Source organism: Hyperoodon ampullatus (genome assembly GCF_949752795.1).
Source record: "Hyperoodon ampullatus genome assembly, chromosome: 6".
NCBI classification, from domain to species: Eukaryota; Metazoa; Chordata; class Mammalia; order Artiodactyla; family Ziphiidae; genus Hyperoodon; species Hyperoodon ampullatus.
Genome location: NC_136919.1, coordinates 29,953,792 through 29,981,788, shown reverse-complemented (window position 1 = coordinate 29,981,788; position 27,997 = coordinate 29,953,792). Strand labels below are relative to the sequence as shown.

At 36.3% G+C, this 27,997-nt stretch overlaps 1 protein-coding gene across 1 annotated transcript in view; it reads right to left on the bottom strand.

The window, feature by feature from the left end:
- The window catches only part of SMC2 (structural maintenance of chromosomes 2), a gene marked incomplete at both ends in the record, with an annotated part of 51,286 nt that extends 24,120 nt beyond the window's left edge, over positions 1–27,166 (bottom strand). Inside the window, 15 exons of the mRNA XM_079705812.1 lie at positions 1,816–1,951; positions 3,891–4,095; positions 11,072–11,191; positions 11,575–11,713; positions 12,475–12,592; positions 13,104–13,263; positions 14,704–14,937; positions 18,093–18,242; positions 18,480–18,713; positions 19,995–20,039; positions 20,247–20,357; positions 23,433–23,471; positions 24,089–24,211; positions 26,222–26,371; positions 26,999–27,166. Of these exons, the coding sequence (XP_079561938.1) occupies positions 1,816–1,951; positions 3,891–4,095; positions 11,072–11,191; positions 11,575–11,713; positions 12,475–12,592; positions 13,104–13,263; positions 14,704–14,937; positions 18,093–18,242; positions 18,480–18,713; positions 19,995–20,039; positions 20,247–20,357; positions 23,433–23,471; positions 24,089–24,211; positions 26,222–26,371; positions 26,999–27,166 (2,132 nt within the window). The remainder of the gene's footprint in view (positions 1–1,815; positions 1,952–3,890; positions 4,096–11,071; positions 11,192–11,574; positions 11,714–12,474; positions 12,593–13,103; positions 13,264–14,703; positions 14,938–18,092; positions 18,243–18,479; positions 18,714–19,994; positions 20,040–20,246; positions 20,358–23,432; positions 23,472–24,088; positions 24,212–26,221; positions 26,372–26,998) is intronic.
- Positions 27,167–27,997: the final 831 nt, after the last annotated feature.

Below are 27,997 nucleotides of genomic sequence, written 5' to 3'. Positions count from 1 at the left end.
AACTCATTGCCTTGACAGAGCTTCCACATATCAAAGAAATCTTTTTGTATCTTTCTCACAGAAAAAGTTCATTCACTTTATGGTTAAGGTATGGTAATGAAGGTAAAAGGCAGACTTTACATGTATATAATGTTTGAAAGTGGGCATTTTGATACAATTTACATCTTCAAATGGCCACTTCGACTTACTGTAGCAATCTCTTCCATATAATACTGTGTCCCAAAGAAGTCTTGGTACCATTCTAAGTTTTGATGATTTCAGAAGATGAATGCCAAAAGTTTACCAAAAAAAAAAAAAAAAAATCACTTCAAGTTTTTTTAAATTAATTTATTTATTTTTGGCTGCATTGGGTCTTCATTGCTGCACATGGGTTTTCTCTAGTTGAGGCGAGCGGGGGCTACTCTTCATTGCAGTGCATGGGCTTCTCACTGTGGTGGCTTCTCTTGTTGCGGAGCATGGGCTCTAGGTGTGTAGGCTTCAGTAGTTGTGGCTCGCGGGCTCTAAAGCACAGGCTCAATAGTCGTGGCGCACTGGCTTAGTTGCTCTGAGGCATGTGGGATCTTCCCAGACCAGGGCTCGAACCAGGAAAGTCTCTCATTTCAAGGTTTTTATCTCTCTCGCTCTCTTTTTTTTTAAGCTTTATTCAGTATTGTGAATTCTAAATAAAATGTTTGATTTTAATTTTATCTCAGTTCCCATTTGCCATCTTCAGAGTGACTAGAAAAAAATTACAATTAAGCTCTCAAATACTGTACTTAGTAAGTCTGTGGCATTTATACTCCTGAAGCTTTTATAGCAAGTAAGGACTGTTCTCCTGGATAACCACATGGCGAGTTCACTCACATCATTCTGGTATTTATTCAACAGTCTTCTTCTCAGTAAGGCTTTCCCTGCCCACCCCATATAATATTTCAACACCTCTTTCTTTGCCCTGGATAGTTCATATCTCCTTTACTATTTTACTTTTTTCTTCTTAGAACTTAGCATTATCTAACATACATTTTACCAGTTTAACTTTTTATATTGTCTGTTGCCCCAGCTACACATATCAAAACAAGATGAAGAAATATATGTTTGACTCCCTGCTATATTCCCAGCTCCTCGAAGAGTACTTGGCATGAGGCACACAATAGTAAACAACGTTAAGTGACAAAAAAAGGTTACATTAAATAGCATGGTACCAATTTTGAAAAAAAAAATGGCATACGCATATTGTGTCATACACAAAATATGCATCATACACAAACAGAAGTAGTGTTGAAAAGTACGCATACATACCTATATCCACACCCACACAGAAAATACACTGTAAGTAAACACTTTAATTCTAGCAGTGACTTTTGACATAACTTGTTTAACTTCTCCATAGTAAACTTAGAGATCTTCAACATCTACAGGACAGCCATAATGCTGCAAAACTTAGTGAAGTCACCTGATTGATGCTATAATATCACATCATCTCAAATCAAGGACTCAAATATCCTCTGGCATCAACCTCTAGAGTATCTATGGATTTCCTCACTAATCCCAGCAGAATGTTAACAGAGCGTATCTCAGCAGAAAAAGGGGAATATTTGGCTGATTTTTCTTTCCTTCTTTTAATTAGCTTTCCCCAATTTCTTAAAACAAAGACACTATTTATATTAAAAAAAACTGATAAACAAGTTATCAATTCACAACTTATTCAATAATACCAAGGTTATTATTTAAAAAGTCAGAAGTATTTCTTTAAATAAAATTTTCTTTCATCTTCTACCATGCAAATCTTTGACCAAGAAAATGTTTAAATACAGCTTAATCCAACCAAAGTCTTACTTTTCAGCAGTGTTTTTAAGACCTGCTAATTCCTTTTCTAGAGCCTGTAGCTCATTCTCCTTGATTCTCAGCTCATCTTGAACATCTTTGAGTTCTTGAAACTTGGTTAAAATAGAAGCTGCCTGGGATCGGGCACCTGACAGAGGCAAATTGAAACAGGCCTTTGACACCAAGTTACCATGTATTTAGTAAGCAATAAAAACTTTTCTGAGAGAATTATACTTGAAATAATTCAACAGCCAATCTTTAGTAAGTTTATGAAGCTACGGAATTCACTTCATCATTTGAATCGTAGGGCATACATACTTGATAACAAATACTTCTAAGTAGATGTGGTGGATTATTTATTCAAAATAATCATTGCCCTTGCCGTCTGGGCCCATCCCTCCCAGGCCCATTTCCCTCTCTACTGTCATCAGGCTTAGCCATGTGCTTTGCTCTAGCCAATCAGTGGGAAATGTACCTCTTCTGAAAGGAAGCTTTAAGAGGCAGCACATAATTTACCATGTTTTCCCCTTCCCTTCCCATGAGAAAAGTATGTTCAAAAAAGGGACTTACTTCTCAGTCAGCCTGGGTCCCATAATGAGAATAACAGGGAGCAGAGACAAGTGACCCACAGATAATGTAGCATAATTATGGAATAAACTTGTAAGCTACTGAGATTTGGGAGCTGTTTATTACCACATCATAATGTGGTCTAAACTCGATGTAGCAGTGTAAACTGGTTTCACCTTACGTGCACTATAACTGGCAGTAACAGGCTGAGGTGTTAGGTTGGCAAGAAAACTCTAGGTTTGATGGGAGGATGCAAAGGTCAATTAGCAATGCTATTGTGAGCACCTTGTTTATAGATATGGGGTTACATATTTGCCATCTCTTAAGCAGGAATTTTAAGAACCTCCAATTCAATGAAATCTAAAATGTTTCTTCTATTTTAGATATTTAAAAATATTTGGTCTCTATCTTCCAATTGCAGATGCTAGTCATCTTGTACACTGGGGAACTTGATACTTTATCATGGAATTCATTATATTGGCTGTTTTCTTGGCCTAGAAAGAAATTAAGACACTTGATATCTCAAGAAACATCCAAGTCTCTTGGTTTGGTTAAAAGCACAAACTCTGTAATCAGACCACCTGAGTTCAAATTCTGAGCTCTGCCACTTACCAGCAAGTTACTTAATCACTCTATACCTTAGTTTCTAAAACTGTATAATGGAGATGATAGTAATGTCTACCTTATGGTTGCTATAAGGATTAAATAAGCTAATCATTTAAAGTCCTTAGAATAGGGCTTTACAGAATGATAGAAATGTTCTATATTTGCACTGTCCAATTACCCACTAACCACTTGTGGTTACTGAGCCCTTGAAATATGACTAGTGCAATTAAGGAAATTATTTTAATTTTATTTAATTTTAATTATCTTATTTTGGTGTAAAGAGCCACATGTGGCTAGTAGCTACTGTATTGGACAGTACAGTCTTACAACACTGCCCAGTACACAGTAAGTACTATTTAGTGTTTGTTATTTATTACATGGTCACTTGACACAGATCTGGAAACTCAGTGTTGCAAATATTAGAACAAGAAATATATGGTCATTATCTAAGAATTCCTTACTTAAGGCATTCAGGCAGATTTAATTTTTTGTTTTACTTTTGACAGGAGCAGTAACATATACACAAATTACAAGTTAACATGTTTCCTAAAGGAGAAGTGGGTAGTTAAGCTACAAATGTTCTGACTAAAAAGACTTCATATCCCAGTGACTAGAATATCTTAATAAGACAAAAAGCAAGAGAAAATAAACAGGAATAGACTTAAGATGAATAAGAAAAGCTATAGGACTGATTACTAGCCTATGAGTTCCTTCAGGACAATGACAGTGTATAATTTCTCAATTAATATTAAGCACCTGTCACAAAGTAGGTATTCAAAAGAAAACTCGATCCTTTGATTAGGAATAAAACACTGGATTAAGTCATTCCAAGCCCAATATTTCCTGTTTAAAAAAAAAAGCCCCCATCCTATTTACCACACAGAATTGTGAGGACAAAATGATATAAAACCTACCTCCACTCAATGTCCCGTGAGGATCAAATACATCACCTCCTAGAGTCACGGTTCTAGTCATTATCCTTTTATCGAAAGCTACCTTTTTTGCATTATCCATATTGTCACAAACAAATGTTGTTCCAAAGACAAATTCCATTGCTTTCTGAAGTTCTGGTTTGTATTCAACCAGGGAAAGAGCCACACGAACATTATTAGGGCCAACCTAGGGGAAAACAGTTATGTCGTGATACATATTACTCCTTTCCTTTCAAATATTATTTTATAAAATAGTAAGAACTGCCACAACAGAAACTGAATACCTATCCGGAACTACAACTCCTTTCGAATTTTCTAAAATGCTATAGAAAACTCAACACTTTTAGAAAAAAACAATTCTAAGTTTAAACACTGAAAAATCTAAGTAAAATATTTAGTTAGAATACCAATCATTATGAGAGTTTCAATCAAGCAGAAGCCACTACCAAGTTTCTAAATTCAAAGTGGATTATTTTAGAAAATAAATTTTTTTAACATCTTTATTGGAGTATAATTGCTTTACAATGGTGTGTTAGTTTCTGCTTTATAACAAAGTGAATCAGTTATACGTATACATATGTCCCTATATCTCTTCCCTCTTGCGTCTCCCCCTCCCTCCCACCCTCCCTATCCCACCCCTCTAGTGAACATCCTTTCTTAATTAAAGTACATCAATTTCTGGATCAACACAATTACATAAAATGTTTTGCTTCAATTATTAACTTGGTTGTTCCAAAGTGAATACTTTTTCATTCAAATAAAACATGCTAAGGCAACCACCTGCTAGTTACAGAAATAAAAACAATAATTGAGTAAAAAAAAAATCTTTTTTAAATCCCTCAATCTTTTATTTTGATCCAACTGTCTTTTCTCAACCTTTGTTTATAATGTCTACCTCTGCCCACATTTTTAGAACTTAGCATACTTTATGGAGCTTAGTAGTAGCAGAAATCATAATGAAGGCAGATCTATGTAACAAATGTACAGCAGTGTCCTCTGACATAGCAGTTACCATTAAGTGGGTCTGGCTGAGGGATCTGGGTAGAAGTGTTTTAGTTGTTACTTAAAACCCCAATTGACTTCTAACACTGGAACTTGACATAGGACTAAAATAACTTCCAAAACCTTCTAGACCCTAAGGTGATTTTTCTAAGTAAAGGATGTAAATACTAACCAAAAATACCACCTTTCAATTACTCTGTACTCATCTTTCTTCTTCTGATAGTAAACAATTTTCATTGAAGGTGTCTCAATTTCAAGAAATTTACTGACTATCCATTTAGTATCTTAATTATACATGCATTTTCAGGTTTCATAGTATTTTCTTTTCAACTCATGCACTTGGAATGCCTGTTCAATAACTGATATCACTGCTGAATCTTATGATTGGCTTCATGTTTTTACCAAATATTATGCAACCACTACAGCCTTTTAAATGTATTTCCTTGTACTCATCTGTTTACTAGTAACCACACCACTTTAGATCTATCTCAGCAGCTGACTGCATATACTGGTTACCTGCTTTGTATGTTCATAGGTTGGTAAGCAATCTAGAAAAGCTCTGATAGAGAAGCATCTCTGCAAGATGGATGGATACCTTCCATAACGGTTGTCACTGCAGCCAGTTTAAGTGTGCCTGGCATGAAAAAACCTGAAGAATTCTTGTATTTATCTATAAGCTCTATAATTCTATTTGGAAATCAAAAATTTAACATTTAATGCCACCTGATAGTCATGTGACTTAGGTTTAAAGACATTCTAGAAGATGGCAGAGTAGGGTGACGTGGAACACACCTCCCCACAAATATATCAAGAATACATCTACAAATGGAACAATTCTCACAGAGCACCTTCTGAATACTAGCAGAGGACCTCAGACACCTGAAAGGACAAGAAAGATCCCCATGTAACCAGGTAGGATGAAAGAAATAAAAAAGAAAAGAGGAAGTGGGATGGGACATGTACCCCTTGGAGGGGAGCTGAAGGAGAGGAGAGGTTCCCACACCTGGGGAGATATCCTCACCAGTGGGGAGATCAGATGGGACAGAAGGGGAGCTTCGAGGGCTCACAGGGAAGTGCAGCAACCAGTCTGTGACAGGCAGGACAGAGTGAGACCTACACGGATGGTCCGTGCCACAGTCCTGCACGCTCCAGCCTGAGACACGTGTGGTGGTATGGACAGGGGCTGGGCGCTGGAATGTGGGGTTTGGAGAGCTGACCTGCAGAGAGGACCACTTTTGTCTGCATGGAGTCAGCCTGAAGGGACAGGAGCAACCAGGAATGTTCGTGGAAGAAGCCCCAGCCACCACAGAAGCAAAGCGCTGTTGTTGAGCAGTGTGTGAAGGGCACAGCCGCCACGGCAGCCTCTTTCCCCACGCACTGGCACCTGCCGCTGCAGGCATTACTAGGGGCTCCTGCCTGGGCAGCCCACACATCCTGACCGCTGCCCTGGCCCCCTCCCACCTGGGCAGGCTCCTCAGGGGCAGCCTCAGGAGCAGAGGCTGGTAGGTCTGAGCCTCAGGGGCCGTGTGACTAAGGAAGAAGAGCTGACATCTCTCCTTGCAGCTTTGTGAACCATGGATTTACACCTCTGCTGCCGGCTTTGTAAATTTACCACCTGCAGAATATCCAAACAGACAACGAGTGCTCCTGCAGCTGAGACAGGTCTGGCTTTAGCAGCTGTGGGCTTTGTGCGGGTTGAACCAGGCCAGAGTCTGAGCTGCCTCCATAGGTCCCACAGCAACTCCATGTGCATGACTGCTGCAGTCCTGGCACCTGACTTCACTGGATGTGCATTGGTGGCCTGGTGAAAACAATGCTTTAGAGACACCAGGGCCAACTGCCAGCATACCCACAGTTAAGAGGGGACGAGAGCAGGGCCAAGAGCAGTGTACTTTGTGAGCCAGCACAATGGGTGGAAGGTGACACAACAGAGCACAATCACAGGTGAACAGCTCCAGAGGAGGAATACTCAGTGGTTTCTCTCCCAGTGGGAGAGAAATCCTGCCTACCTCACACCACAGATCAGGAACACAGCTCAGAAACAGATCTGGGGGCTTCTACTCCAACAACTAGGGAGCAGACCCTGCCCCTGACGGCAGTGACAACCACAGAGGAAAGTGGAGGACCCGCCCAATATCCAGTGCAGGCTCTAGTCACCACAACACTGGGCACTGCCACTGAATGAAGAAAAAAGAATGAGAAAAAATGAGGACAGTCTCAGAGACCTCTGGGACAACATTAAATGCAACAGCATTCACATTATAGGGGTCCCAGAAGGAGAAAAGAGAGAAAGGGTCTGAGAAAACATTTAAAGAGATGTAGCCGAAAACCTCCCTAACATGAGAAAGGAAACACTCAACTATAGGAAGCAAGGAGAATCAAATACAGGATGAACCAAAGAAGGAACACACCGAGACACATGATAACCAAATTGGCAAAAATTAGATACAAAGAAAAACATTAAAAGTAAAAAGGGAAAAGCAACAAATAACATAGAAGGGAACCCCCATAAGGTTATCAGCTGATTTTTCAGCAGAAATTCTGCAGGCCAGAGGGAGTGGCATGATATATTCAAAGTGATGAGAGGGAAAAACCTACAACCAAGAATACTCTACCCAGCAGGGCTCTCATTCAGATTCAACAGATCAAAAGTTTTACAGACTTTCTGCAGGGTTTTTATCATAAATGGGTGTTGAATTTTGTCAAAAGCTTTCTCTGCATCTATTGAGATGATCATATGGTTTTTCTCCTTCAATTTGTTAATATGGTGTATCACGTTGATTGATTTGCGTATATTGAAGAATCCTTGCATTCCTGGAATAAACCCCACTTGATCATGGTGTATGATCCTTTTAATGTGCTGTTGGATTCTGTTTGCTAGTATTTTGTTGAGGATTTTTGCATCTATGTTCATCAGTGATATTGGCCTGTAGTTTTCTTTCTTTGTGACATCCTTGTCTGGTTTTGGTATCAGGGTGATGGTGGCCTCGTAGGCATAGAGGGAACTTTCCTCAACATAATAAAGACCATATATGACAAACCCACAGCCAACATCGTCCTCAATGGTGAAAAACTGAAAGCATTTCCACTAAGATCAGGAACAAGACAAGGTTGCCCACTCTCACCACTCTTATTCAACACAGTTTTGGAAGTTTTAGCCACAGCAATCAGAGAAGAAAAGGAAATAAAAGGAATCCAAATCGGAAAAGAAGAAGTAAAGCTGTCACTGTTTGCAGATGCCATGATACTATACATAGAGAATCCTAAAGATGCTACCAGAAAACTACTAGAGCTAATCAATGAATTTGGTAAAGTAGCAGGATACAAAATTAATGCACAGAAATCTCTGGCATTCCTGTACACTAATGATGAAAAATCTGAAAGTGAAATCAAGAAAACACTCCCATTTACCATTGCAACAAAAAGAATAAAATATCTAGGAATAAACCTACCTAAGGAGACAAAAGACCTGTATGCAGAAAATTGTAAGACACTGATGAAAGAAATTAAAGATGATACAAATAGATGGAGAGATATACCATGCTCCTGGATTGGAAGAATCAATATTGTGAAAATGACTCTACTACCCAAAGCAATCTACAGATTCAATGCAACCCCTATCAAACTACCACTGGCATTTTTCACAGAACTAGAACAAAAAATTTCAAAATTTGTTTGGAAAAACAAAAGACCCCGAATAGCCAAAGCAATCTTGAGAACGAAAAACGGAGCTGGAGGAATCAGGCTCCCTGACTTCAGACTATACTACAAAGCTACATTAATCAAGACAGTGTGGTACTGGCACAAAAACAGAAAGATCAATGGAACAGGATAGAAAGCCCAGAGATAAACCCACGCACATATGGTCACCTTATCTTTGATAAAGGAGGCAGGAATGTACAGTGGAGAAAGGACAGCCTCTTCAATAAGTGGTGCTGGGAAAACTGGACAGGGACATGTAAAAGTATGAGATTAGAACACTCCCTAACACCATACACAAAAATAAACTCAAAATGGATTAAACACCTAAATGTAAGGCCAGAAACTATCAAACTCTTAGAGGAAAACATAGGCAGAACACTCTATGACATAAATCACAGCAAGATCCTTTTTGACCCACCTCCTAGAGAAATGGAAATAAAGACAAAAATAAACACATGGACCTAATGAAACTTCAAAGCTTTTGCACAGCAAAGGAAACCATAAACAAGACCAAAAGACAACCCTCAGGATGGGAGAAAATATTTGCAAATGAAGCAACTGACAAAGGATTAATCTCCAAAATTTACAAGCAGCTCATGCAGCTCAATAACAAAAAAACAAACAACCCAATCCAAAAATGGGCAGAAGACCTAAATAGTCATTTCTCCAAAGAAGATATACAGGCTGCCAACAAACACATGAAAGAATGCTCAACATCATTAATCATTAGAGAAATGCAAATCAAAAGTACAATGAGAAATCAGCTCACACCAGTCAGAATGGCCATCATCAAGAAATCTAGAAGCAATAAATGCTGGAGAGGGTGTGGAGAAAAGGGAACACTCTTGCACTGCTGGTGGGAATGTGAATTGGTACAGCCACTATGGAGAACAGTATGGAGGTTTCTCAAAAAACTACAAATAGAACTACCATATGACCCAGCAATTCCACTACTGGGCATATACCCTGAGAAAACCATAATTCAAAAAGAGTCATGTACCAAAATGTTCATTGCAGCTCTATTTACAATAGCCAGGAGATGGAAACAACCTAAGTGTCCATCATTGGATGAATGGATAAAGAAGATGTGGCACATATATACAATGGAATATTACTCAGCCATAGAAAGAAACGAAATTGAGTTATTTGTAGTGACGTGGATGGACCTAGAGTGTGTCATACAGAGTGAAGTAAGTCAGAAAGAGAAAGACAAATACCATATGCTAACACATATATATGGAATCTAAGAAAATAAAAAATGTCATGAAGAACCTAGGGGTAAGATGGGAATAAAGACACAGACCTACTAGAGAATGGACTTGAGGATATGGGGAGGGGGAAGGGTAAGTTGTAACAAAGTGAGAGAGTGGCACGGAGATATATACACTACCAAACGTAAAATAGATAGTGGGAAGCAGCCGCATAGCACAGGGAGATCAGCTCGGTGCTTTGTGACCACCTAGAGGGGTAGGATAGGGAGGGTGGGAGGGAGGGAGACGTAAGAGGGAAGAGATATGGGAACATATGTATAACTGATTCACTTTGTTATAAAGCAGAAACTAACACACCATTGTAAAGATATTAAAAAAAAAAAAAAAAAGCTTTACCGACAAGCCAAAGCTAAGAGAATTTAACAGCACCAAACCAGCTTTACAACAAATGCAAAAGGAACTTCTCTAGGCAGGAAAAAAAAACAAAAAGGAGTCCACAACTAGAAGCAAGAAAATCACAAATGGGAAAGCTCACCAAGAAAGGCAAACATAAAGTAAAGGTTGGAAATCATCCAGACACAAATACGATATCAAAACCAGCAACTGTGAGAAGAGTACAAATGCCAAGAAATGGGAAATGCATTTGAAGTTAAGAGACCAGCAACAGGAACACTCATAGATTTCAAAATCAAACTTATGGTTACCAAAGGGGAAACATGAGGGGAAGTGATAAATTAGGAGATTGGGATTAACATATACACACTACTATAAATAAAACAGATAACTAAGAAGGACCTACTGTATAGCAGAGGAAACTGTACTCAATATTCCATAATAACCTATATGGGAAAATAACCTGAAAAGTAATGGAGATATATATATATATATATATATATATATATATATAACTGAATCACGTAGATGTACACCTAAAACTAACAGAACATTGTAAATCAACTATACTCCAATAAAAATTTAAAAAATAAAATAAGGACATTTAATACTACAACTTTAAAATATCAAAGGGTATTTTAGTCTTCCAACATTTCTATTCTCTCTCCATCTAATTTAACAAAAGCCAACTTATTCTCTTTGGTATCTTAACTTTTTAAAGCATGGTATCACAATAAAATTTTGTGCTTTGATATATGACTTAAATCCCAATTTACTTCAAAGGACAAAGCTAATGTCCTGTAATTAAAAAAAAAAAAAAGTAAGATGCAGATAAAGCATATAAAAAAGACTTACAAGATTCTGAGCAATCCTCAGAGTTTCTGGAGCAATACATCTGGCTGAAATTTTATTGAGTGGAATTATAGTGTATCTACGCTTCAATTCCCCCTTTTCTAGTAGCTTTTTTCCAGTAACCTAAAGCATTGTGCATTAGAAATGAAAAAAATATTAATGACAGAGAACATTTAAATGGAATGAGTGCAAGTTTAGGAATCCATAATCAAATAAATGCTGAGTGCCTACTATCCTGAACAATCAAAATTCTAAGATCGATAATATGCATTCTGGGCTCCTGAGTTAGCATTACTCAGCCATAATAAAGAACGGAATACAGTTAATTAAATATAATCAATAACATAATAAAAAAGTCATTAATTCTATAGTTTTACCCTGTAAAGATAAGCATCCAGCCTTAGGAGAAGCTTAAAACATCAAGAAAGTACCCAGTTCTACTAGGAGCACATGATTTTTCAAGCTAAACAGCAATTATAGGTTTTCTTTCATTAAAATCAATTTACCTCTGTGTCTACTACAACGTTGTAGAGTCGGTCCCCAGCCACCAATTCTAAAGCTGTGGTTGCAGATGTATCTTTCACACTAATCAGTGAAGCTACAAGTCCTTTCACACAATTTCTGTTCCAGTTCTTCTCTGGATCCCTAAAACAGAAAAGTGGACAAAAATTAATCTTAGATAAGAAAATAGAAAAAGTTGTACTTTAGTAGTCAAGAGCTCTTTCTGACAATACATTAAAGTGATAGCACAAGAATCATATAGTTTTAATGAAACAAAAAATTTCAAATGTCTCAGATGACTAGCCAGCTACAGGCATACCTTTTATTGTGTTTCACAAATACTGCTGTTTTTTGTTGTTGTTTTGCTTTTTACAAATTGAAGGTTTATGGCAACCCTGCATTGTCAGCTGATAGTATTTTTCAGTAATAAAGCCTTTTTTAATTAAGGTATGTACATTGGTTTTTTTACACAGTATGCTACTATACACTTGACTATTGTTTTAAGATCAATTGAAAGATCTTTCAGTATATATGTTTTCAATGTAACAAAATAACTTTGATGTTCTAATCTTTGTAATATATATATTAAGTATTCCATGAAAAAAGAACCATATAGTAAAACAAACTGTAAAATGTTAACGTTTACAGTTATTTAATATTAATGATATAATAACTTTAAAGGAACTTTCCAACCGAGATTAAATTCCCCTCATTTTGGTTTTAAGATTAGTGGCATCAGTAGCCTTAAACTTCACAAGAATTTCCCCTGCCTACAAATCTGAAACATTCAAAAAACATTTAAGGAAAAAATATCAATTAAGGAAAAGCAGCTTACAATAACTTTCATACAAAAATATGTCCTGGTTATTACCATGATGTTAGAATTCAATGTTTAGCTCTCTTACCTGTAGGCAAATCGAAGATTGGGAAACCTGGCCAAGAGAGCTTCATATGTTTCTTTCAATCTACTGATATCACGAGATAGCTGCCTGTGCCTTTCCAGAAGGCATTCCTCCTTGTTTTCTGAACAATAAGTCATAAGTAAATTGAAACCAAGTTTTAAAAACTCAAATATTCTACTGCTTTAAGGAAAATATTAGTAACCTCTATTTCCAAAGCATTTCTAAAAGCAAAATACAAACTTCTGATAAGTATTATTAATAAAAGCATGCTTGACATTCAAATTTCTATCAAGTGTCAAGTAGACATATTTCCAACACATAACACCATTTTCATGCCAAGAAACAACATATGAATTGGATACCTACTAACGTAGAAATATATAAATAACATTTTTGAGTTTTCAAGTGGCACTTCAGAGTGACTGAAGCAGGAAATTCTCACTATTGAGCTTTCAAAAATTCAAAGGGTTGATTTATACTTATTTTTGTGACTATATTTATAAATAATTCCTATACTAATACCCATTAATATTAATGGGATAAAATATTTCCTACTTGCTATTTCCTTTATTTAAGGAAGTTTCTATCAATAATCACTACTTCCTAATGATTTAACATCTTTAAAGGCCAACCTTCATAATTTAGCTTTTTCATTTCGGCTTCAAGTTTTTCTCTAAGTTTCTTCACAGCTTCTAAAGCTTCTTGATCCTTCCTATAGCCCCCATCCATCTTCTTAATTTCTGTTTGTTTAGTCTTTAATTCTTGCTGGGCATGTTTCAACTTCATCTGAGCCTATAACAGAAAAATGTAACAGACTATATGAGGCAGACACTGCTAGTGATAAAATGGCCACAGATTCAGACTGCTTTAAGAGACATCAGCCTTGAAAATGTAACTGTTTGGTCACTTGGATCAATATCTCAATAGATCAATCATTTCCCAATGTTTTCACCTCAAAACACTACTCAGAATATAAATGAATAAAAGCTCCAATCATTAAATAATTTGCAATTTAAGTCCATATTTTTAATATTTATAAAACTGACATCAATGAGCTCAAAAATTATATCAAAGAATAACTGTCATTAGCTGGTTAAATTAAAAACAAAATAGAAAGCTATTTCTATCACTTTCTTCCCTCCTTTTCCACTTAGATATGCATGTTTGCATTTATGTATATTTGTGTTGTATAATTAACTGTACAACTGTATTGAACAATGAGAAATAAAATTATACAGGAAAAGGAAGCTAAACGGACAGAAAAATTTAAAAGCTGTAAGTCTGATACTTAAATGCTAGTTTATATAATTGAGCACTATTCCTTAAAACCATGAACTAGTATTCTAAGATCTAAATGAATGTATACTTCCTTTAAAACTGAATGGTGGACTTTTCCCAGTATAAAATAAGTTAACAAAAAAAACTGACCATCACCTTTTTTGTGACCATAATCTTCAAATGAAAAAGTTGCAAATATATAATAGAAAACATTGAATGGGATTAATACACACACATCTGTGAATATTTTTAAAGATGAGTCCTCCATTAAAAAACAAATAAAAGAATGTGCGTGTGTATATATACATTTTTTCTTTCTGCCATCAAAACTCCTGCGTTCATAGGACTTCTAAGCTGCACATCTAAACAAATATGAAAACAATTTTATAGATCAAAAAGCCATTGAAGATTATGAAATCAGAGCAGGGAAACCAAAGACTGGAATGGGGGTAAATGGGAGGTAGAGATACTTCCAAGGAGGATACTAAAAAGTTTCAGAAACAAAGTTTTAAAGAACTAAGTGTGGTGGACATAGAAATGAAGACATTTTTGTTTTCCTGTTAAAGCTTAAAACTTCAATTTTATGATGTCAATAAAATAGCAAAAAGATGAAAACAAACTAACCTCAAATATTCCATACAATGCTGAAAGCAGAATACAGCATTTATGGCACTTATAATTTCAATTAATCTATAAAGGTATTTTACGTTTTATAGCATCTTAAACTAACATTGTCAACAGTTAGCAATGAACATATTTGAATTTCATTGTTTTAGGTGCTAAAGAGTGACAGAATATAGTAAACAATAAACAAGTTCCTTGATATTGATCTGATTATTTTCAACATTTTATAACAACTGCCAAAGCATAATGTGAAGGAGCTTCTCAAAAAAAAATGAAAATAAAAAAGTGAATAAAAACTGCAATCACATAGTGCTTACTGTCTATATTTACCTGTTTGGCTTCTGTCTGAACTTTACTTATGTCATTTTTACAGGCCATCATTTGACCAGCAAGAGTTGCTTCTGCTCCATCTTCATTACTGGACAGGCCAGCTGAAACAGCATTGAAGTGCTGCTGTGCAGCAGCCAAAGCTTCAGCATCTTTATTACTTGCTTCTTGAAGGGCACTCAGCCCATCTGTCATCTTTTTAACCTCTTTTTCCTTTGCTGCTAAAGTTTTAGAATCCTTTAGGAAGAGTTTCAGATTGGAAAGTATTATATTTTCGAAAACCATCCATTTTCTTAAACACATATACCTTTATGTCATCAAATTTCACAGCAATTTGAAGTGAACATGGTACTTTAACCATCATAACTTTATACTTTATTCCCATTTTGAAATTCAGCCTTTCTCAGTTTTTAGGATAAATGTACCTCTTATCCTAATAATACTTTCATTCCATACGTTATAGTCAAATCTGGGAGACAGTGAACTAAAACATCATTGCAAATTTAAACAAACCACTTGAAAAAACTAAAAATCAAGTTCTAAACCTATAAAATTGAAATAATAACCACCCTACCCAAAGCTTAAAAGTAGAGATTTTAGGATTAAGAGCATGTATTTGAAAATATAAGCTATTAAAGGCCATAAATTTAAGTGTTAAATAATTATGGGAACAGCATTACTAACACTTAACACCTTTTTTTTTTTTTTTTTTTGCGGTACGTGGGCCTCTCACTGCTGTGGCGTCTCCCGTTGCAGAGCACAGGCTCCGGACACACAGGCCCAGCCGCTCCGCGGCATGTGGGATCCTCCCGGACCGGGGCACGAACCCGTGTCCCCTGCATCGGCAGGCGGACTCCCAACCACTGCGCCACCAGGGAAGGCCCACTTAACACCTTTTAAGTTCTAGTAACCAGGTATCTAATGCTATGTAAGATACCAGCACTGAAAGAAAAAAAAAATCTAGTCATATTTACATGAAAGTGACCAGAAATTTTGGCTTACTTAATTCATGATTCACTGGATATTTATTAGATATGTACCAGGCATTATTCTAGACATTAAAGACACAGGGTCCTCAGGGAGCCTACATTTCTAAGGTGGAAGACATAGTAAACAAATAACTAAAGCAAGGTAAAGGGACAAGAAATGATGGGACTACTGTTTTAAGAATGATGAGGGAAGGCCTTTTGTGATGATATTTTGAGCAGAAACCTAAATGAATCAAAAGGAGTGATCACCCTAATACTAGGGGGACAGCATACTTGTCAAGCTCTGAGGAATATGCTTGGGTGTTGGAGGAACTGTGGTTGGAGCACAGTGAGCAAGTAAAAGCAAGGTAACTATTAAGGACACTACTGAGTATCCCTCCTGGGACGTGATAGCTTCAACCAGGTTAGCAGTGAAGGAGGTGTGAAAAGTGGCTGTATTCTGGATATACTTTTAGAGTCAACAGAATTTGTTGATGAATTAGAGTTTGAGGGAAAAGGAAAAATTCAGGAGGACTCCAGGTTCTGGAGTGAACAGCTAGGTTAACAGTGGTATCATTTACTTACATGAGGAAAATTCAGTAACTCAGGCAGGTTTGGGTAGGTAGGGAAAATTTAAGAGTTCTATTTTGGTTATGTTAAGTTTTAGACTTCTAAAGTCATCCATGTAAAAATGTCAATTAAATAGCTTGACAAATGAGTCCTTCAAAGAAGGAGTCAAGGCTAATTATTGATTTGAAAGGCATCAATATATAGACGGTATTTAGGGCTATAGGGCTGGATGGGATCACCTAAGAAATGAGTGTATATAAAAGAAGTCTGAGCACTAGCCCTGGGGCATGCCAGCATATGTATTTTGATTTGTATTTCCAACCTGGATTCAAGGTTCATATATTCAACTATCAAACCAACATCTCTACTTAGATGTCTAACTGGCTCCTCAAGCCTATTATCCTCCACTCAGTAAATGGTAACCATATTTCAAACTGTCAAAGACAAATCTCTGGAGTTATCCTTCAGTCCTTTTTCACAGTCAAAAACCAATCTGCTGGCACTACTTACAACAGCCAAGACATGAAAACAACTTAAATGTCCATGGACAGAGGAATGGATAAAGAAGATGTAGTGTGTATGTACACACACACACACACACGCACCCCACACACAATGCAATATTACTCAGCCATTAAAAAGAATGAAATAATGCCATTTGCAGCAACATGGATGGACCTAGAGATTATCATACTGAGCAAAGTAAGTCAGAAAGAGAAAGACAAATACCATATGATATCATTTATACGTGGAATCTGAAACATGACACAAATGAACATATCTACAAAACAGGAAGACTCACAGACATAGAGAACAGACTTGTTGCCAAGGGGGAGGTGGGTGGGGAAGGGATGGGTTGGGAGTTTGGGATTAGCAGATGAAAACTATTATATATAGGATGGATAAACAACAAGGCCCTACTGTATGGCACAAGGAACTATATTCAATATCCTGTGATAAACCATAATGGGAAAGAATATGAAAAAGTATATACATATAACTGAGTCACTTTGCTGTATAGCAGAAATTAACACAACATTGTAAATCAACTATACTTCAATTAAAAAAAAAATCTACTGGGTCTGTCTGCTGGACCTATCCTTAAAATACACATAAATTCCCACAACTTCTCTAATATCCCAACTTCTATTGCATTTATCCAAGGGCTATCACCTGGACACCTACTACCTGGATTCCCTGCTTCTTCCATTTATCTTTAGTTTATCCTCAAAACAGCAATAGTCCTATTAAAAAAAGTGATGCTTCTGCTCAGCCAACTCCAGCAACTTCCCATGCCACTCGGAATAAAGGTCAAAGTCCTTCACATGTTTTGCAAAATCACATGTGATCCTACACCCCATTACCTTTTTGCATTTCTACTACTTAGTGATAACCAGCTACACTTATTTCTTTACTTTTCCAGTACCTTAGGCACTTGGGGCAATTGCTGTTCTTTTGCCTGGAACATCGTTCCCCACAGCCTCCCAATTTATCTACAGGAGGTTCTCTGACCTCCTTCAGGTCTTTAATGAAATACAGCCCTTCCAATGAGACCTTCGATAGCTACCCAATTTAAAATCCCAAACTACACCCGCCTCCCCTATACTACAACCCTTTCCACTGCTTTATTTTCTCTCCACATCAGTTATCACTATATAACATATGATATTTTTCACTTATTTATCTTCTTTATCATCATTTCCCTCACTGGAACAAAGACCTACAAGGTATTTTGTCCATTGCTACATCCTACCCCAAACAATTACCCTTGATCCATAGCAGACACTCAATAAATATTAACAGAATGGATAAATGTATACTACTAGAATTAAATTACACTTCTCGTTTGCTTACCTCTACCATATTTTTTTCCAGCTCTTTGCGTTTGTTCTCTTCACTTGCCAGATTTTTCTTCTTGAAATCAAAGGCACTTTGAGATTTAGTATTAACTCGCTGAGCTTCTGCAAGAGCATCTTCTAAAGATCGGAGTATACCTCCAATTTCCTATAATCAAATGCACCCAATTCAATCAATGTACTTAAAAATTTGTTCATGGTGTCCTTTTCTTGTATAATTTCTACATAAATTATTGACTTTTTATAAGCTATTTCATTATTATACTTTAAGATTAAGAAATCGATACAGAAGACAATACCCAGTAAATCCTAAATAGTTATTGTATAATATATAATTTAATATTTTTTTCAGAGTGTATATTCTATTCTTACATATATGCCTGACCTTATCTTTTCTTTTTTCCAACTCTTCTATTTCATGACTAAGTGCTTTTATTTTTTTATCATTTTCAGACAATTCTTCTTGAAGCTTCACAATTTTATCCTGCATTTCTTTTAACTCCTCAGCTGAGCGTTCTTTGGTATCTTCAGCCAGCAAAAACTGATAAGCAATATATAAACGACTCAAATGTTCTATTTCTCTCATAAGCTTTTGGTACTCCAAGTAGGAAGATCTTTCCTGAAAGAGAAATCACCAGTAAAGTATAACTCAAAATTCATATTTTTAAACAAATTTGGAAAGAATCAAAATACAGCAACATGTATAAAATTTCCCATTACATGATGTAATGGATTTTGTCTTAAACTGAGTGATCATGGATTATAAATTTTAGGGAGATTTAAATAACATTACAACTGTGGTTAGATAGCATAATACCATCTCTAGTGAATCCTTTGTGGTTATTTCTTCTCAAATATAATCAGGCAGTTGGGATTAACAAAGAAATGCAGACATAAGATTCACAGACTGGCAGTAATAAGAAGTCTATATAAATACAACCTACACAACCATGAATGATGCACTATTAAATGTACTTTGTAGTAGTATTACCATGATGCCCACCCAACAGTCATTCATGTAACTATTTATAAGTATTTGCTCACACATTACTAAACTTGATTCCCATTAGGACCTACTGGGACAAAGTAACAAAATAACAAAAAGTTCCTAATTTGAAGAAACAAATTCAGGGTGATTAAATGACCACTCTATATTATTAGATTTAGAAAGAACTTGTCAAAATCAAACATGACATCTAGGTTTAAACTCATGATCTAGTGTTTTCTACTAAATCATACATACAAAAGCCAGAACCTTCAAGATCACAATTTTTCAGTTTTTCCAATAATGTCTATGCTACTATATGGATTCAGAAGAGAGCTTGAGAAATATCAAACTTTAATGAACATTTAATAAATTCCTAAATACATAATTTAAAACCAATGTGCTATAAACATTCTTTCACTGAAACACTAATTACAATGTCAGAAGCTGCAAAGATTATAGAGAAAACAGTCATCTGTTTCAATACCTTTCATTTACCAACTGCCTTGACAGCAGCAATTATAATGACAGCCCCCTCTTATCGGAGAAGTTATTCACTCTACCAAGAAAAGTCAGAGAGGGCCATATCTTTATGAAATATTATTCCATTCAATTCTAAGTGTACAGGAAAATTTAGACTTACTTCTCTTCAACAAAGAATTAAAATCTGGCATATTTTCTGAGATTAAGACAGGCAATCTATTTACAAAACCATTATGACTTAATAGATATGAAGTACATTGTCCTCTACAAGCAGAAGGCTGAGTATGGACTATCAACTCTAACGCCTTATCTCACCCGCCAGAATAATTCCTGAGAAGTGGTACCCATTTCATCCCCATGTGTATGATCGTGGATACATCACCAATTTTGAGAGACATACTAGCTGGCTGTTCTCACATATATAGTACATACCTCTTTTAATTTCTGAATGGTTGGAGTAATTTCTTCTTCAAGTATCTGGAAAATAAAGGAAGATCATATTTTTCAGTATGTGAAGTACCATTAAAGAAATTTAAAAGGGAGAAGTAGGATGTAAGACTAAGGAAAACTGAACTAAGGCTAGGCGGGGGCAGGGGGGCGGTAAAATTTCCCTTTTTACAGCAGAGAAACTCTAAATGCAAAAGTACTCTCTTCTCCCAAAATATTTTATATAAATTTAATTACCGTCTTAATTTCTTTCAGCTTAGCCTCCTTTTTTTCTATAGTCTTCTGGGCAGCTATCTTTTTGTATTCATACATCCTGGTTCCAGCTGCTTCTTCTATCATGGACAAAATCTGGAAAGACGATTGTATTAATGTTTTCAGAATCCAAGACAATGAGTCTCATTGGAATTTACATTAAGGATATTATTTAATGCCTTAACCTAAGTATCTTAACAAAATTATGGATCATAAAAGTTAAGTACATAAAATTGTACATATTAGCTAATAACCCTAACATTCAAGAAACATTTCTGGCCTTCACGCCAATTCTGAAATCAAACTTTATGCCACACTGAGGTTCCAGAGTACATCTCCTTTAAAACTGAAGCCAATAATTCCTTCCTCCTCTTTTCCTTCAAATACGAGTCTTAGAAAAAGTAAAGGCTAACAACATTCAGTTTTCATTTTAGAAATTTCTACTTAAAATTGTTCCAAGTGAGACTTCAGCCATTTTGTTCCTACAAGGATGAAGCATGGCCTAACATCTGCATTCCAACTGTGGCACATGCTTTAAGAACTTGGGAAAGTAACTTAATTTTCTCTGTGCCTCTGTTTCTTCTTCTGCAGAGTACTGATAATATCTCACAACATTGCTGAGAAGTAAACATGAAGTAAAATAATTCATGAGAAGTACTCTGAAAAAGGCAAATATTAATTACAATTTTGTAAGGACAATTTTGCTAGCACTCCTTTTTCAGAAGCTTCTAGTCACCATCAACCCCTATCTCAAGAGGATTATTTCTCTGAAAACCATTTTGATTTCTATGTATTTGACAGGTTTTGAATTAGAAGTTTTCCCTTAAGATGTTATCTAAAGAAAATAAACATGACCTATGGTCAAACCAGACTAGTATTATCAAATATCAGTCATCTTCTTAGTTCTTCTCCATAGAAAACAAAATACCAAAAGAGCTTTTGCTCTTATACAAAACATTCATTCCTTCATACCAACTCTTCTCAAGGGGGCTCTAAGAGAAAATTAAGTCTTAATGTCCTAAGCAATCCATTGTATGTAATGAATTAATTTCACTCAGATCTTTTTCTATAGGCTGACATGGAACACCAGTTGAGAAAGGCTACTTTATAGAGGCAAAATTTCTTTTAATACCGTATCGGGCACATAAAACTCCTAGACATCAGTCTTGGCAATGATTGTTTTTTGGATTTGACACCAAAAGCAAAGGCACTAAAACCAAAAGTAAACAAGCGGGACTACATCAAACTAAAAAGCTTCTGCACAGCAGAGGAAATCATCAACAAAATGAAAAGGCAACCTACTGAATGGGAGAAAATATTTGTAAATCATAAATATAAGTGGTTAATAACTAAATACACAAAGAACTCATACAACTCAATAGAAAAAAATCAAATAAAAAATGTGCAGAGGGTATGAATAGATATCTTTCCACGGAAGACATACAAATGGGCAGCAAGTACATGAAAAGATGGTCAACATCACTGATCATCAGGCAAATGTAAATCCAAACCACAATGAGATATCACCTGTTAGAATGGCTATTATCAAAACGACAAGAAATAACAAGTGCTGGTGAGGACGTGGAGAAAAGGGAATTCTTGTGCACTGTTTGTGGGACTGTCAATTGGTGCAGCCACTATGAGAAACAGCACGAAAGCTCCTCAAAAAATTAAAACTAGAACTACCATATCCAACAACTCCACTTCTGGACATTTATCTCAAAGAACCAAACACACGAATTTGAAAAGTCATCTGCACTCACATGTTCACTGCAACATTAGTTACAATAGTCAAGACATGGAAACAACCTAAGTGTCCACTGATGGATGAATGGATAAAGAATATGTGAGGGCTTTCCTGGTGGCGCAGTGGTTGAGAGTCCGCCTGCTGATGCAGGGGACACGGGTTCATGCCCCGGTCCGGGAAGATCCCACATGCCGCGGAGCAGCTGGGCCCGTGAGCCATGGCCGCTGAGCCTGCGCGTCCGGAGCCTGTGCTCCGCAATGGGAGAGGCCACAACACTGAGAGGCCTGCGTACCGCAAAAAAAAAAAAGAAAAAGAAAAAAAAAAAAGAATATGTGATATTTATATATATAAATAAATTAAATAGAGTATTATTTAGCCATACAAAAAGGAAATCCTGCCATTTGTGACAGCATGGATAGGACCTCGAGGGCATTATGCTAAGTAAATTAAGTCAGACACAGAAAGACAAAAACAGTATAATCTCACTTATATGTAAACTCTTTAAAAATAAAAAAAAGTGAACTCATAGATACAGAGAACAGATTGGCGGTTGCCAGAGGTGGGGAAAGGGTGGTGGGCAAAATGAGTACAGGTAGCCAAAGGTACAAACTATAAGTCCTGAGGATGTAATGTATGGCATGGTGACTACAGTTAGTAATACTGTACTGCATATTTGACAGAATAAATCTTAAAAGTTCTCATCTTAAAAAAAAATTTTAGGGCTTCCCTGGTGGCACGGTGGTTGGGAGTCCGCCTGCCGATGCAGGGGACACGGGTTCATGCCCCGGTCCGGGAGGATCCCACGTGCCGCGGAGCGGCTGGGCCTGTGGGCCATGGCTGCTGGGCCTGTGCATCCGGAGCCTGTGCTCCGCAATGAGAGAGGCCACGGCAGTGAGAGGCCCGCGTACCACAAAAAAAAAAAAAAAAAAAAAAAAAAAAATTTTACCTGTGTGGTGACAAATGTTGAGTAGACCTACTGTGATCATTTTGTGATATATACATATATTAAATATATGTATATATATAGAATCATTATGTTGTATACCTGAAACTACTTTATGAATTATATCTCAATTAAAAAAATAATTTTTTAAAAATTTTGCTTAACAACGTCCTAAGGCTTTTCTTTTACTTCTTTTAAGGATTCTCATTTAATCCTCAGAACAGACCCTGAGGTAAGGATTATTGGCTCCAATTTATGGATGAGGAAAGTAAGGCTCAGAAGGTTTATGTTACATAACTTAAAAAAAAATGGGGCACAGTGTTAAATATTAAAAAACAAAACTATTTTCTCTACTAATCATTCTTAAATGTTTCCAAGAATTTTAATAATGGAAAAAATTATGTTAAAAAAATTGATTACCTAGAAGATTAAGACAATATCTATAATTACTATTTTTACTGTCCTTAAAGAGTACTCTTACCTCTGGAGGTTTCATATTCAACACTTTTGTAATTCGGCCCTGAAAATAAAATTGGCAAACTTACTATGATAATAACAAAATACAGAAAGAATAACCTAAAGACATACATGTTTATCTGCACTGAAGCTGTTGTATCCTAATACACCAATCTTTTGGGAGTTATTTCTTCCACCTACATGAAAAGATGTTTCTTTTATTAGATTTGAGACCAAAGGTAGCTTATAACTCTAGAATTTTGTTACCCACTTTCTCACGAGTGATACAAATTACATAAGTTATTAAATGATACAAAGTTAACTCGACCATATTTCCGAGACAGTTAATATTAATGATGTAGAAGTCTCCAATTCTAAGACAGGTTAAGTATATAAATTAATGTTAGCATACTTATTGAACATTTCTTGATTTTTTGGAACAATGGCCCTCCAAGATAAGTCAAAGAAAATTACTTCCAGACATTCTTCAAAATTCAAATGTATACAATATACTAGAACACGTAAGTACAAAAAACTAACCCACATTTCTTAACAGGTGCCCAAACAGCAGGCTAATAGTAAAATAAAAAATGAAAAATCCAGACAGAAGCACTTCTAAGTTAAAAAATAAAAGATGTCAAAACTATTATGAAAGAGATATAAAGACCACAAACGAAATACCTGCATGATGAGAAAGTGAGGGTTGTTAACATTAAGGCCAACAGAACAAAAGAGATCCTGTACTCTGGTATTGTTTGCATTTACTCCATTGATTAAATATTTATTTCTGCCACCAATAACCACCTAAAAAGGAAAGAATTTTAAAAGATATAAATGAACACACACATCTTGAGCTATGATGATAAATTCCCAAATACATTATTTTTCATGTTTGTTCTGTCCAACTAATGGTAAACAAAATCAATATAGGGTAAATAATAAAGAAAGTGTGACATGGTCAAAAAAGAATATGAGACTGAGTCAGGATAATTGGCTTCTAATCCAGGGACTTTTGCTAACTAGTTATGTAACCAAGCACAAGCCTCCTAACCTCCCCTGCAGTGGATTAGGTCTCTAAGGACCCTTCTAGCTTCATGTTTCCAAGTATGTGTAGATTGTAGTTTCTATCCCTGATCACCCTCTTTCTACAATTTTCCATACTCAGAGGTTAACCCCTCTTCCTCCCTTTTGATTTCCAAAGGAAAAGAAGTCAGATACTGAAAATGAAAGGCAAATAGTTTAATATCAATCCTTGTCAAGATGCTAAAAGGGATTAGTAAAAGACATGACTGGAAAATACTTGAAAGAAAAAGAGTAACCATGGAACTTCGGCATGGGTTTAATAGGAACAACTTATACGAGATACCAGCTTATTCACACTCTACTACAGCACTTGCATTATCATTTTTTGGGTATGATTGTCTCACCCATATTTTGAGGTCCTTAAAGACAAGGTATGTTTCTCATTCTTTCTATCTGTATTTCCCAGTGCATTCAACAACGCCCAGCACACATTAAGCACTTAATAAATATTAAATAAATATTAATTCGCTCCTTTTCCCTGACAGGATTACGAGGGTGGTAGATTATTTATTAATACATTTGAACAACAGTCCTAATATACCCATAAGTAATTTGAGACACTCTTTATAACGAAATTATGGTGAAGATACAGGCATATGGATTGCATGAGGACAGGAATTTGGGGTAGATTAGTAGCAGACTTACTTAAAATCCTTAAAGGGTTATTATTTGATAGATGCTTAATGACAGAGAACAGGATTCTGTCCCAATCTAGTCAATCCCCCCCCCTTTTTTTCACCAGAGGCTTTCATTAAAAGAGAGGGAAATCTAAGTTACATAATGCTAAGTTGGAGAGTAAATGCGAATTAACAGAATTTTTTAAAATAAAACTTTGACAAACTGAAAACAGTCTGACTATAATGAAAAAGATTTTAAGGGACAGATGTAAGGTCCTCCCTTGGTTTCAAAAACCTGATTAGATACAGAACTGGCAGTATGTGGCTAAGTAATAACACACATGAACAATATAGAGTGATTTTTAGTAAATCAGATATGAATTCACAATGTATCATGAACTCTCCAACATCATATTGAGAAAAATAGAAGTAGAGTACTTAAAATAAAAGAAGCAACAATTCTGCTTAATCCTGTCGTAGCTAGACCAATTCTGGTATATGCAATTTGAGGTGCCAAGCATTAAAAAAAAAAAAAAGATATAAAAAACTGGAGCAAATTTGTATTCAATGTGATGAGACAACTGAAAGACCTATAAACAACTAAATATCAATTGAAAGACCTAGAGATTTAGCTTAGGAAACAGACTTACAGAACACTTAAATATTGAAATACGGAATAAATTAGATTTACTCTTGATGCTCTCAAGAAAACGAGGATTAATGTGTAAAACTTGAAGACAGCACTTTGGCTCAATATATAGGAATAACTTTCTAATTAGACCTTTCCAAAAACAGAATGGGTTACCTCAGAACATAGAAAGATCCCAAGAGCTACAGGTGTTCCAGCACAGAGAGAGAAGACTCAAGTGTGGTTCAAGATTTAAGCATGGTTGAGTGCTTGGACTGATGGATTTCAGATCCCTTTCAATCCTCTTGGTACATGGCGGAATTTGCATGATCAAAATTTAACATAAGGAAGATATTCTTAAGGAACCTAGTCAGTATTTGATCCATCAATTTTGCTCATAAACTTTCTCTCTCCAGTAGTCACATTGCCAAAACACACATCAGACCTGCAAGTTTCTAGGTAACCAACTATTTAGTATCCACTCACCTGCCTTGTTACTGTAATTTCATCATGAACCTCAAATCCTAAAGGACTCTGCTTTTTGTCAGAATTATCAAAGGTGATTGACACGGAGGCTTTGGTAATACCAGCCTGCCCATTTTTGTAAACTAAATCTTGTAAATTAGAAGCCCGAACCTAAAATAAAGGAAAAGTTTCAGTTACAAAACCCCATACTATGCAAAATAGCACAAAAAATGTGCTTCTTGCTGTTGGAAAATCACCCATGTAGTATCCGTTAAGCAGCCAAGGATAGGCAGTGGCATTCATAAGCAAGAAGAGCAAAGAAAATGGGTAACAACCTGAAATGGGCACCTTTCTCTATAGGACTTTTTCAACCCTGAACAGAACTGTTTTCTACTCATTTCTTAACAAAAGTTCATTTGAAAGATTTAAGAAAAGACAGTGTCTAAGAATTTCACTATTCATCCAATCCCATTAGAAGGTCCTGAAAAGACATTATAATGGGGGGGGGGGGGGGCAGGGATGGGGTGAGGGTACAACTCTGAAATGAGAATGCCTGAGTTTCAGTGTTGCTCCAAACATCTTAAGAAGATGAACCTTAGGCAACTCCTCTAAGTTTCTATTTTCTCACCTAAATATGGAGTAATAATACCGACCTTTAAAGGACTGTGGTGAGGTATAAGATATTTCACATAAAAATGCAAATGAAGAGGATACTGGCAATAGTCTCCAAGTGCAATGAGGATTCCCTCGAGGCTCCTCAAACTTAAATTCACATAAATGAGAAAGTTTACACTTTACCTGAGACAGGTTGGAGATGCCCAGCAAAAAGCAGATGGAGTCCAATATGTTGGATTTCCCACTACCATTTAAACCAGTGATAGCATTGAAGAGGGGGTCAAAACCATTGACTTCAGTCCTCTGAGCATAGGACTTGAATCCCTCAAGAATGATTGACTTAATGTGCATTTTCACTACTGACTCCGACAGGCAAACCTCTGCTAGAAATCAAGCAAGCCACAAAGCAGTTCTGTACAAAACAAATAACAACACGTAAGTGGAATGTAAAACTGGAACCATAATAAATGTAGAAGACTGAAACATAAGACCTGCAGTTCTGTACAAAACAAATAACAACACATAAGTGGAATGTAAAACTGGAACCATAATAAATGTAGAAGACTGAAACATAAGAATGACAGCTCTATAGAAATAAAACTGCCAAGCTACTTCCTCTGATGCAAAGGTATCTTTCTTTAACTTAAAGATATACAGGTGTTAGTCTCTAGTTAGAACTTAATTAAACCATTAATTCAACCTGGAAGCCAACCACTTACTTCTCCAGGTTTATCTTCCACCGTTATCATACTCTAGGTAACGTAGGCTGATTATTTCACACCGCATCCCCTTTGCCCATAATGCCCTTCTCCCGGATACTGGCATGGCTCACTCTCCATTCCAACACTCACGTTTTTGCTCAAACGTCACCTAACTGGGGTCCTTCCTGACTTCCCTATATAAAAGAGCACCTCTACCCACCCCCTCGTTCTGCTTCCTTTTTCCTTCATTGCACTTAAAGCTGACACTAAACAGTACTTATTTACTCCTCTATCCAACCTATCACAATGTAATCTCCGTAGCATCTTCGCCTATGTCCACCGCTGTATGCCGGAATAGTCCTTGACTCGAGGGCGCGGGATGGGGGCGAGGGAAGGTTCGTAAATATTTATTAAATAGATAAATCCCACATAAAGAGATGAAGCTTTTTGCTTTCACTCAGGCTCTTTCCTCGCCTCACCA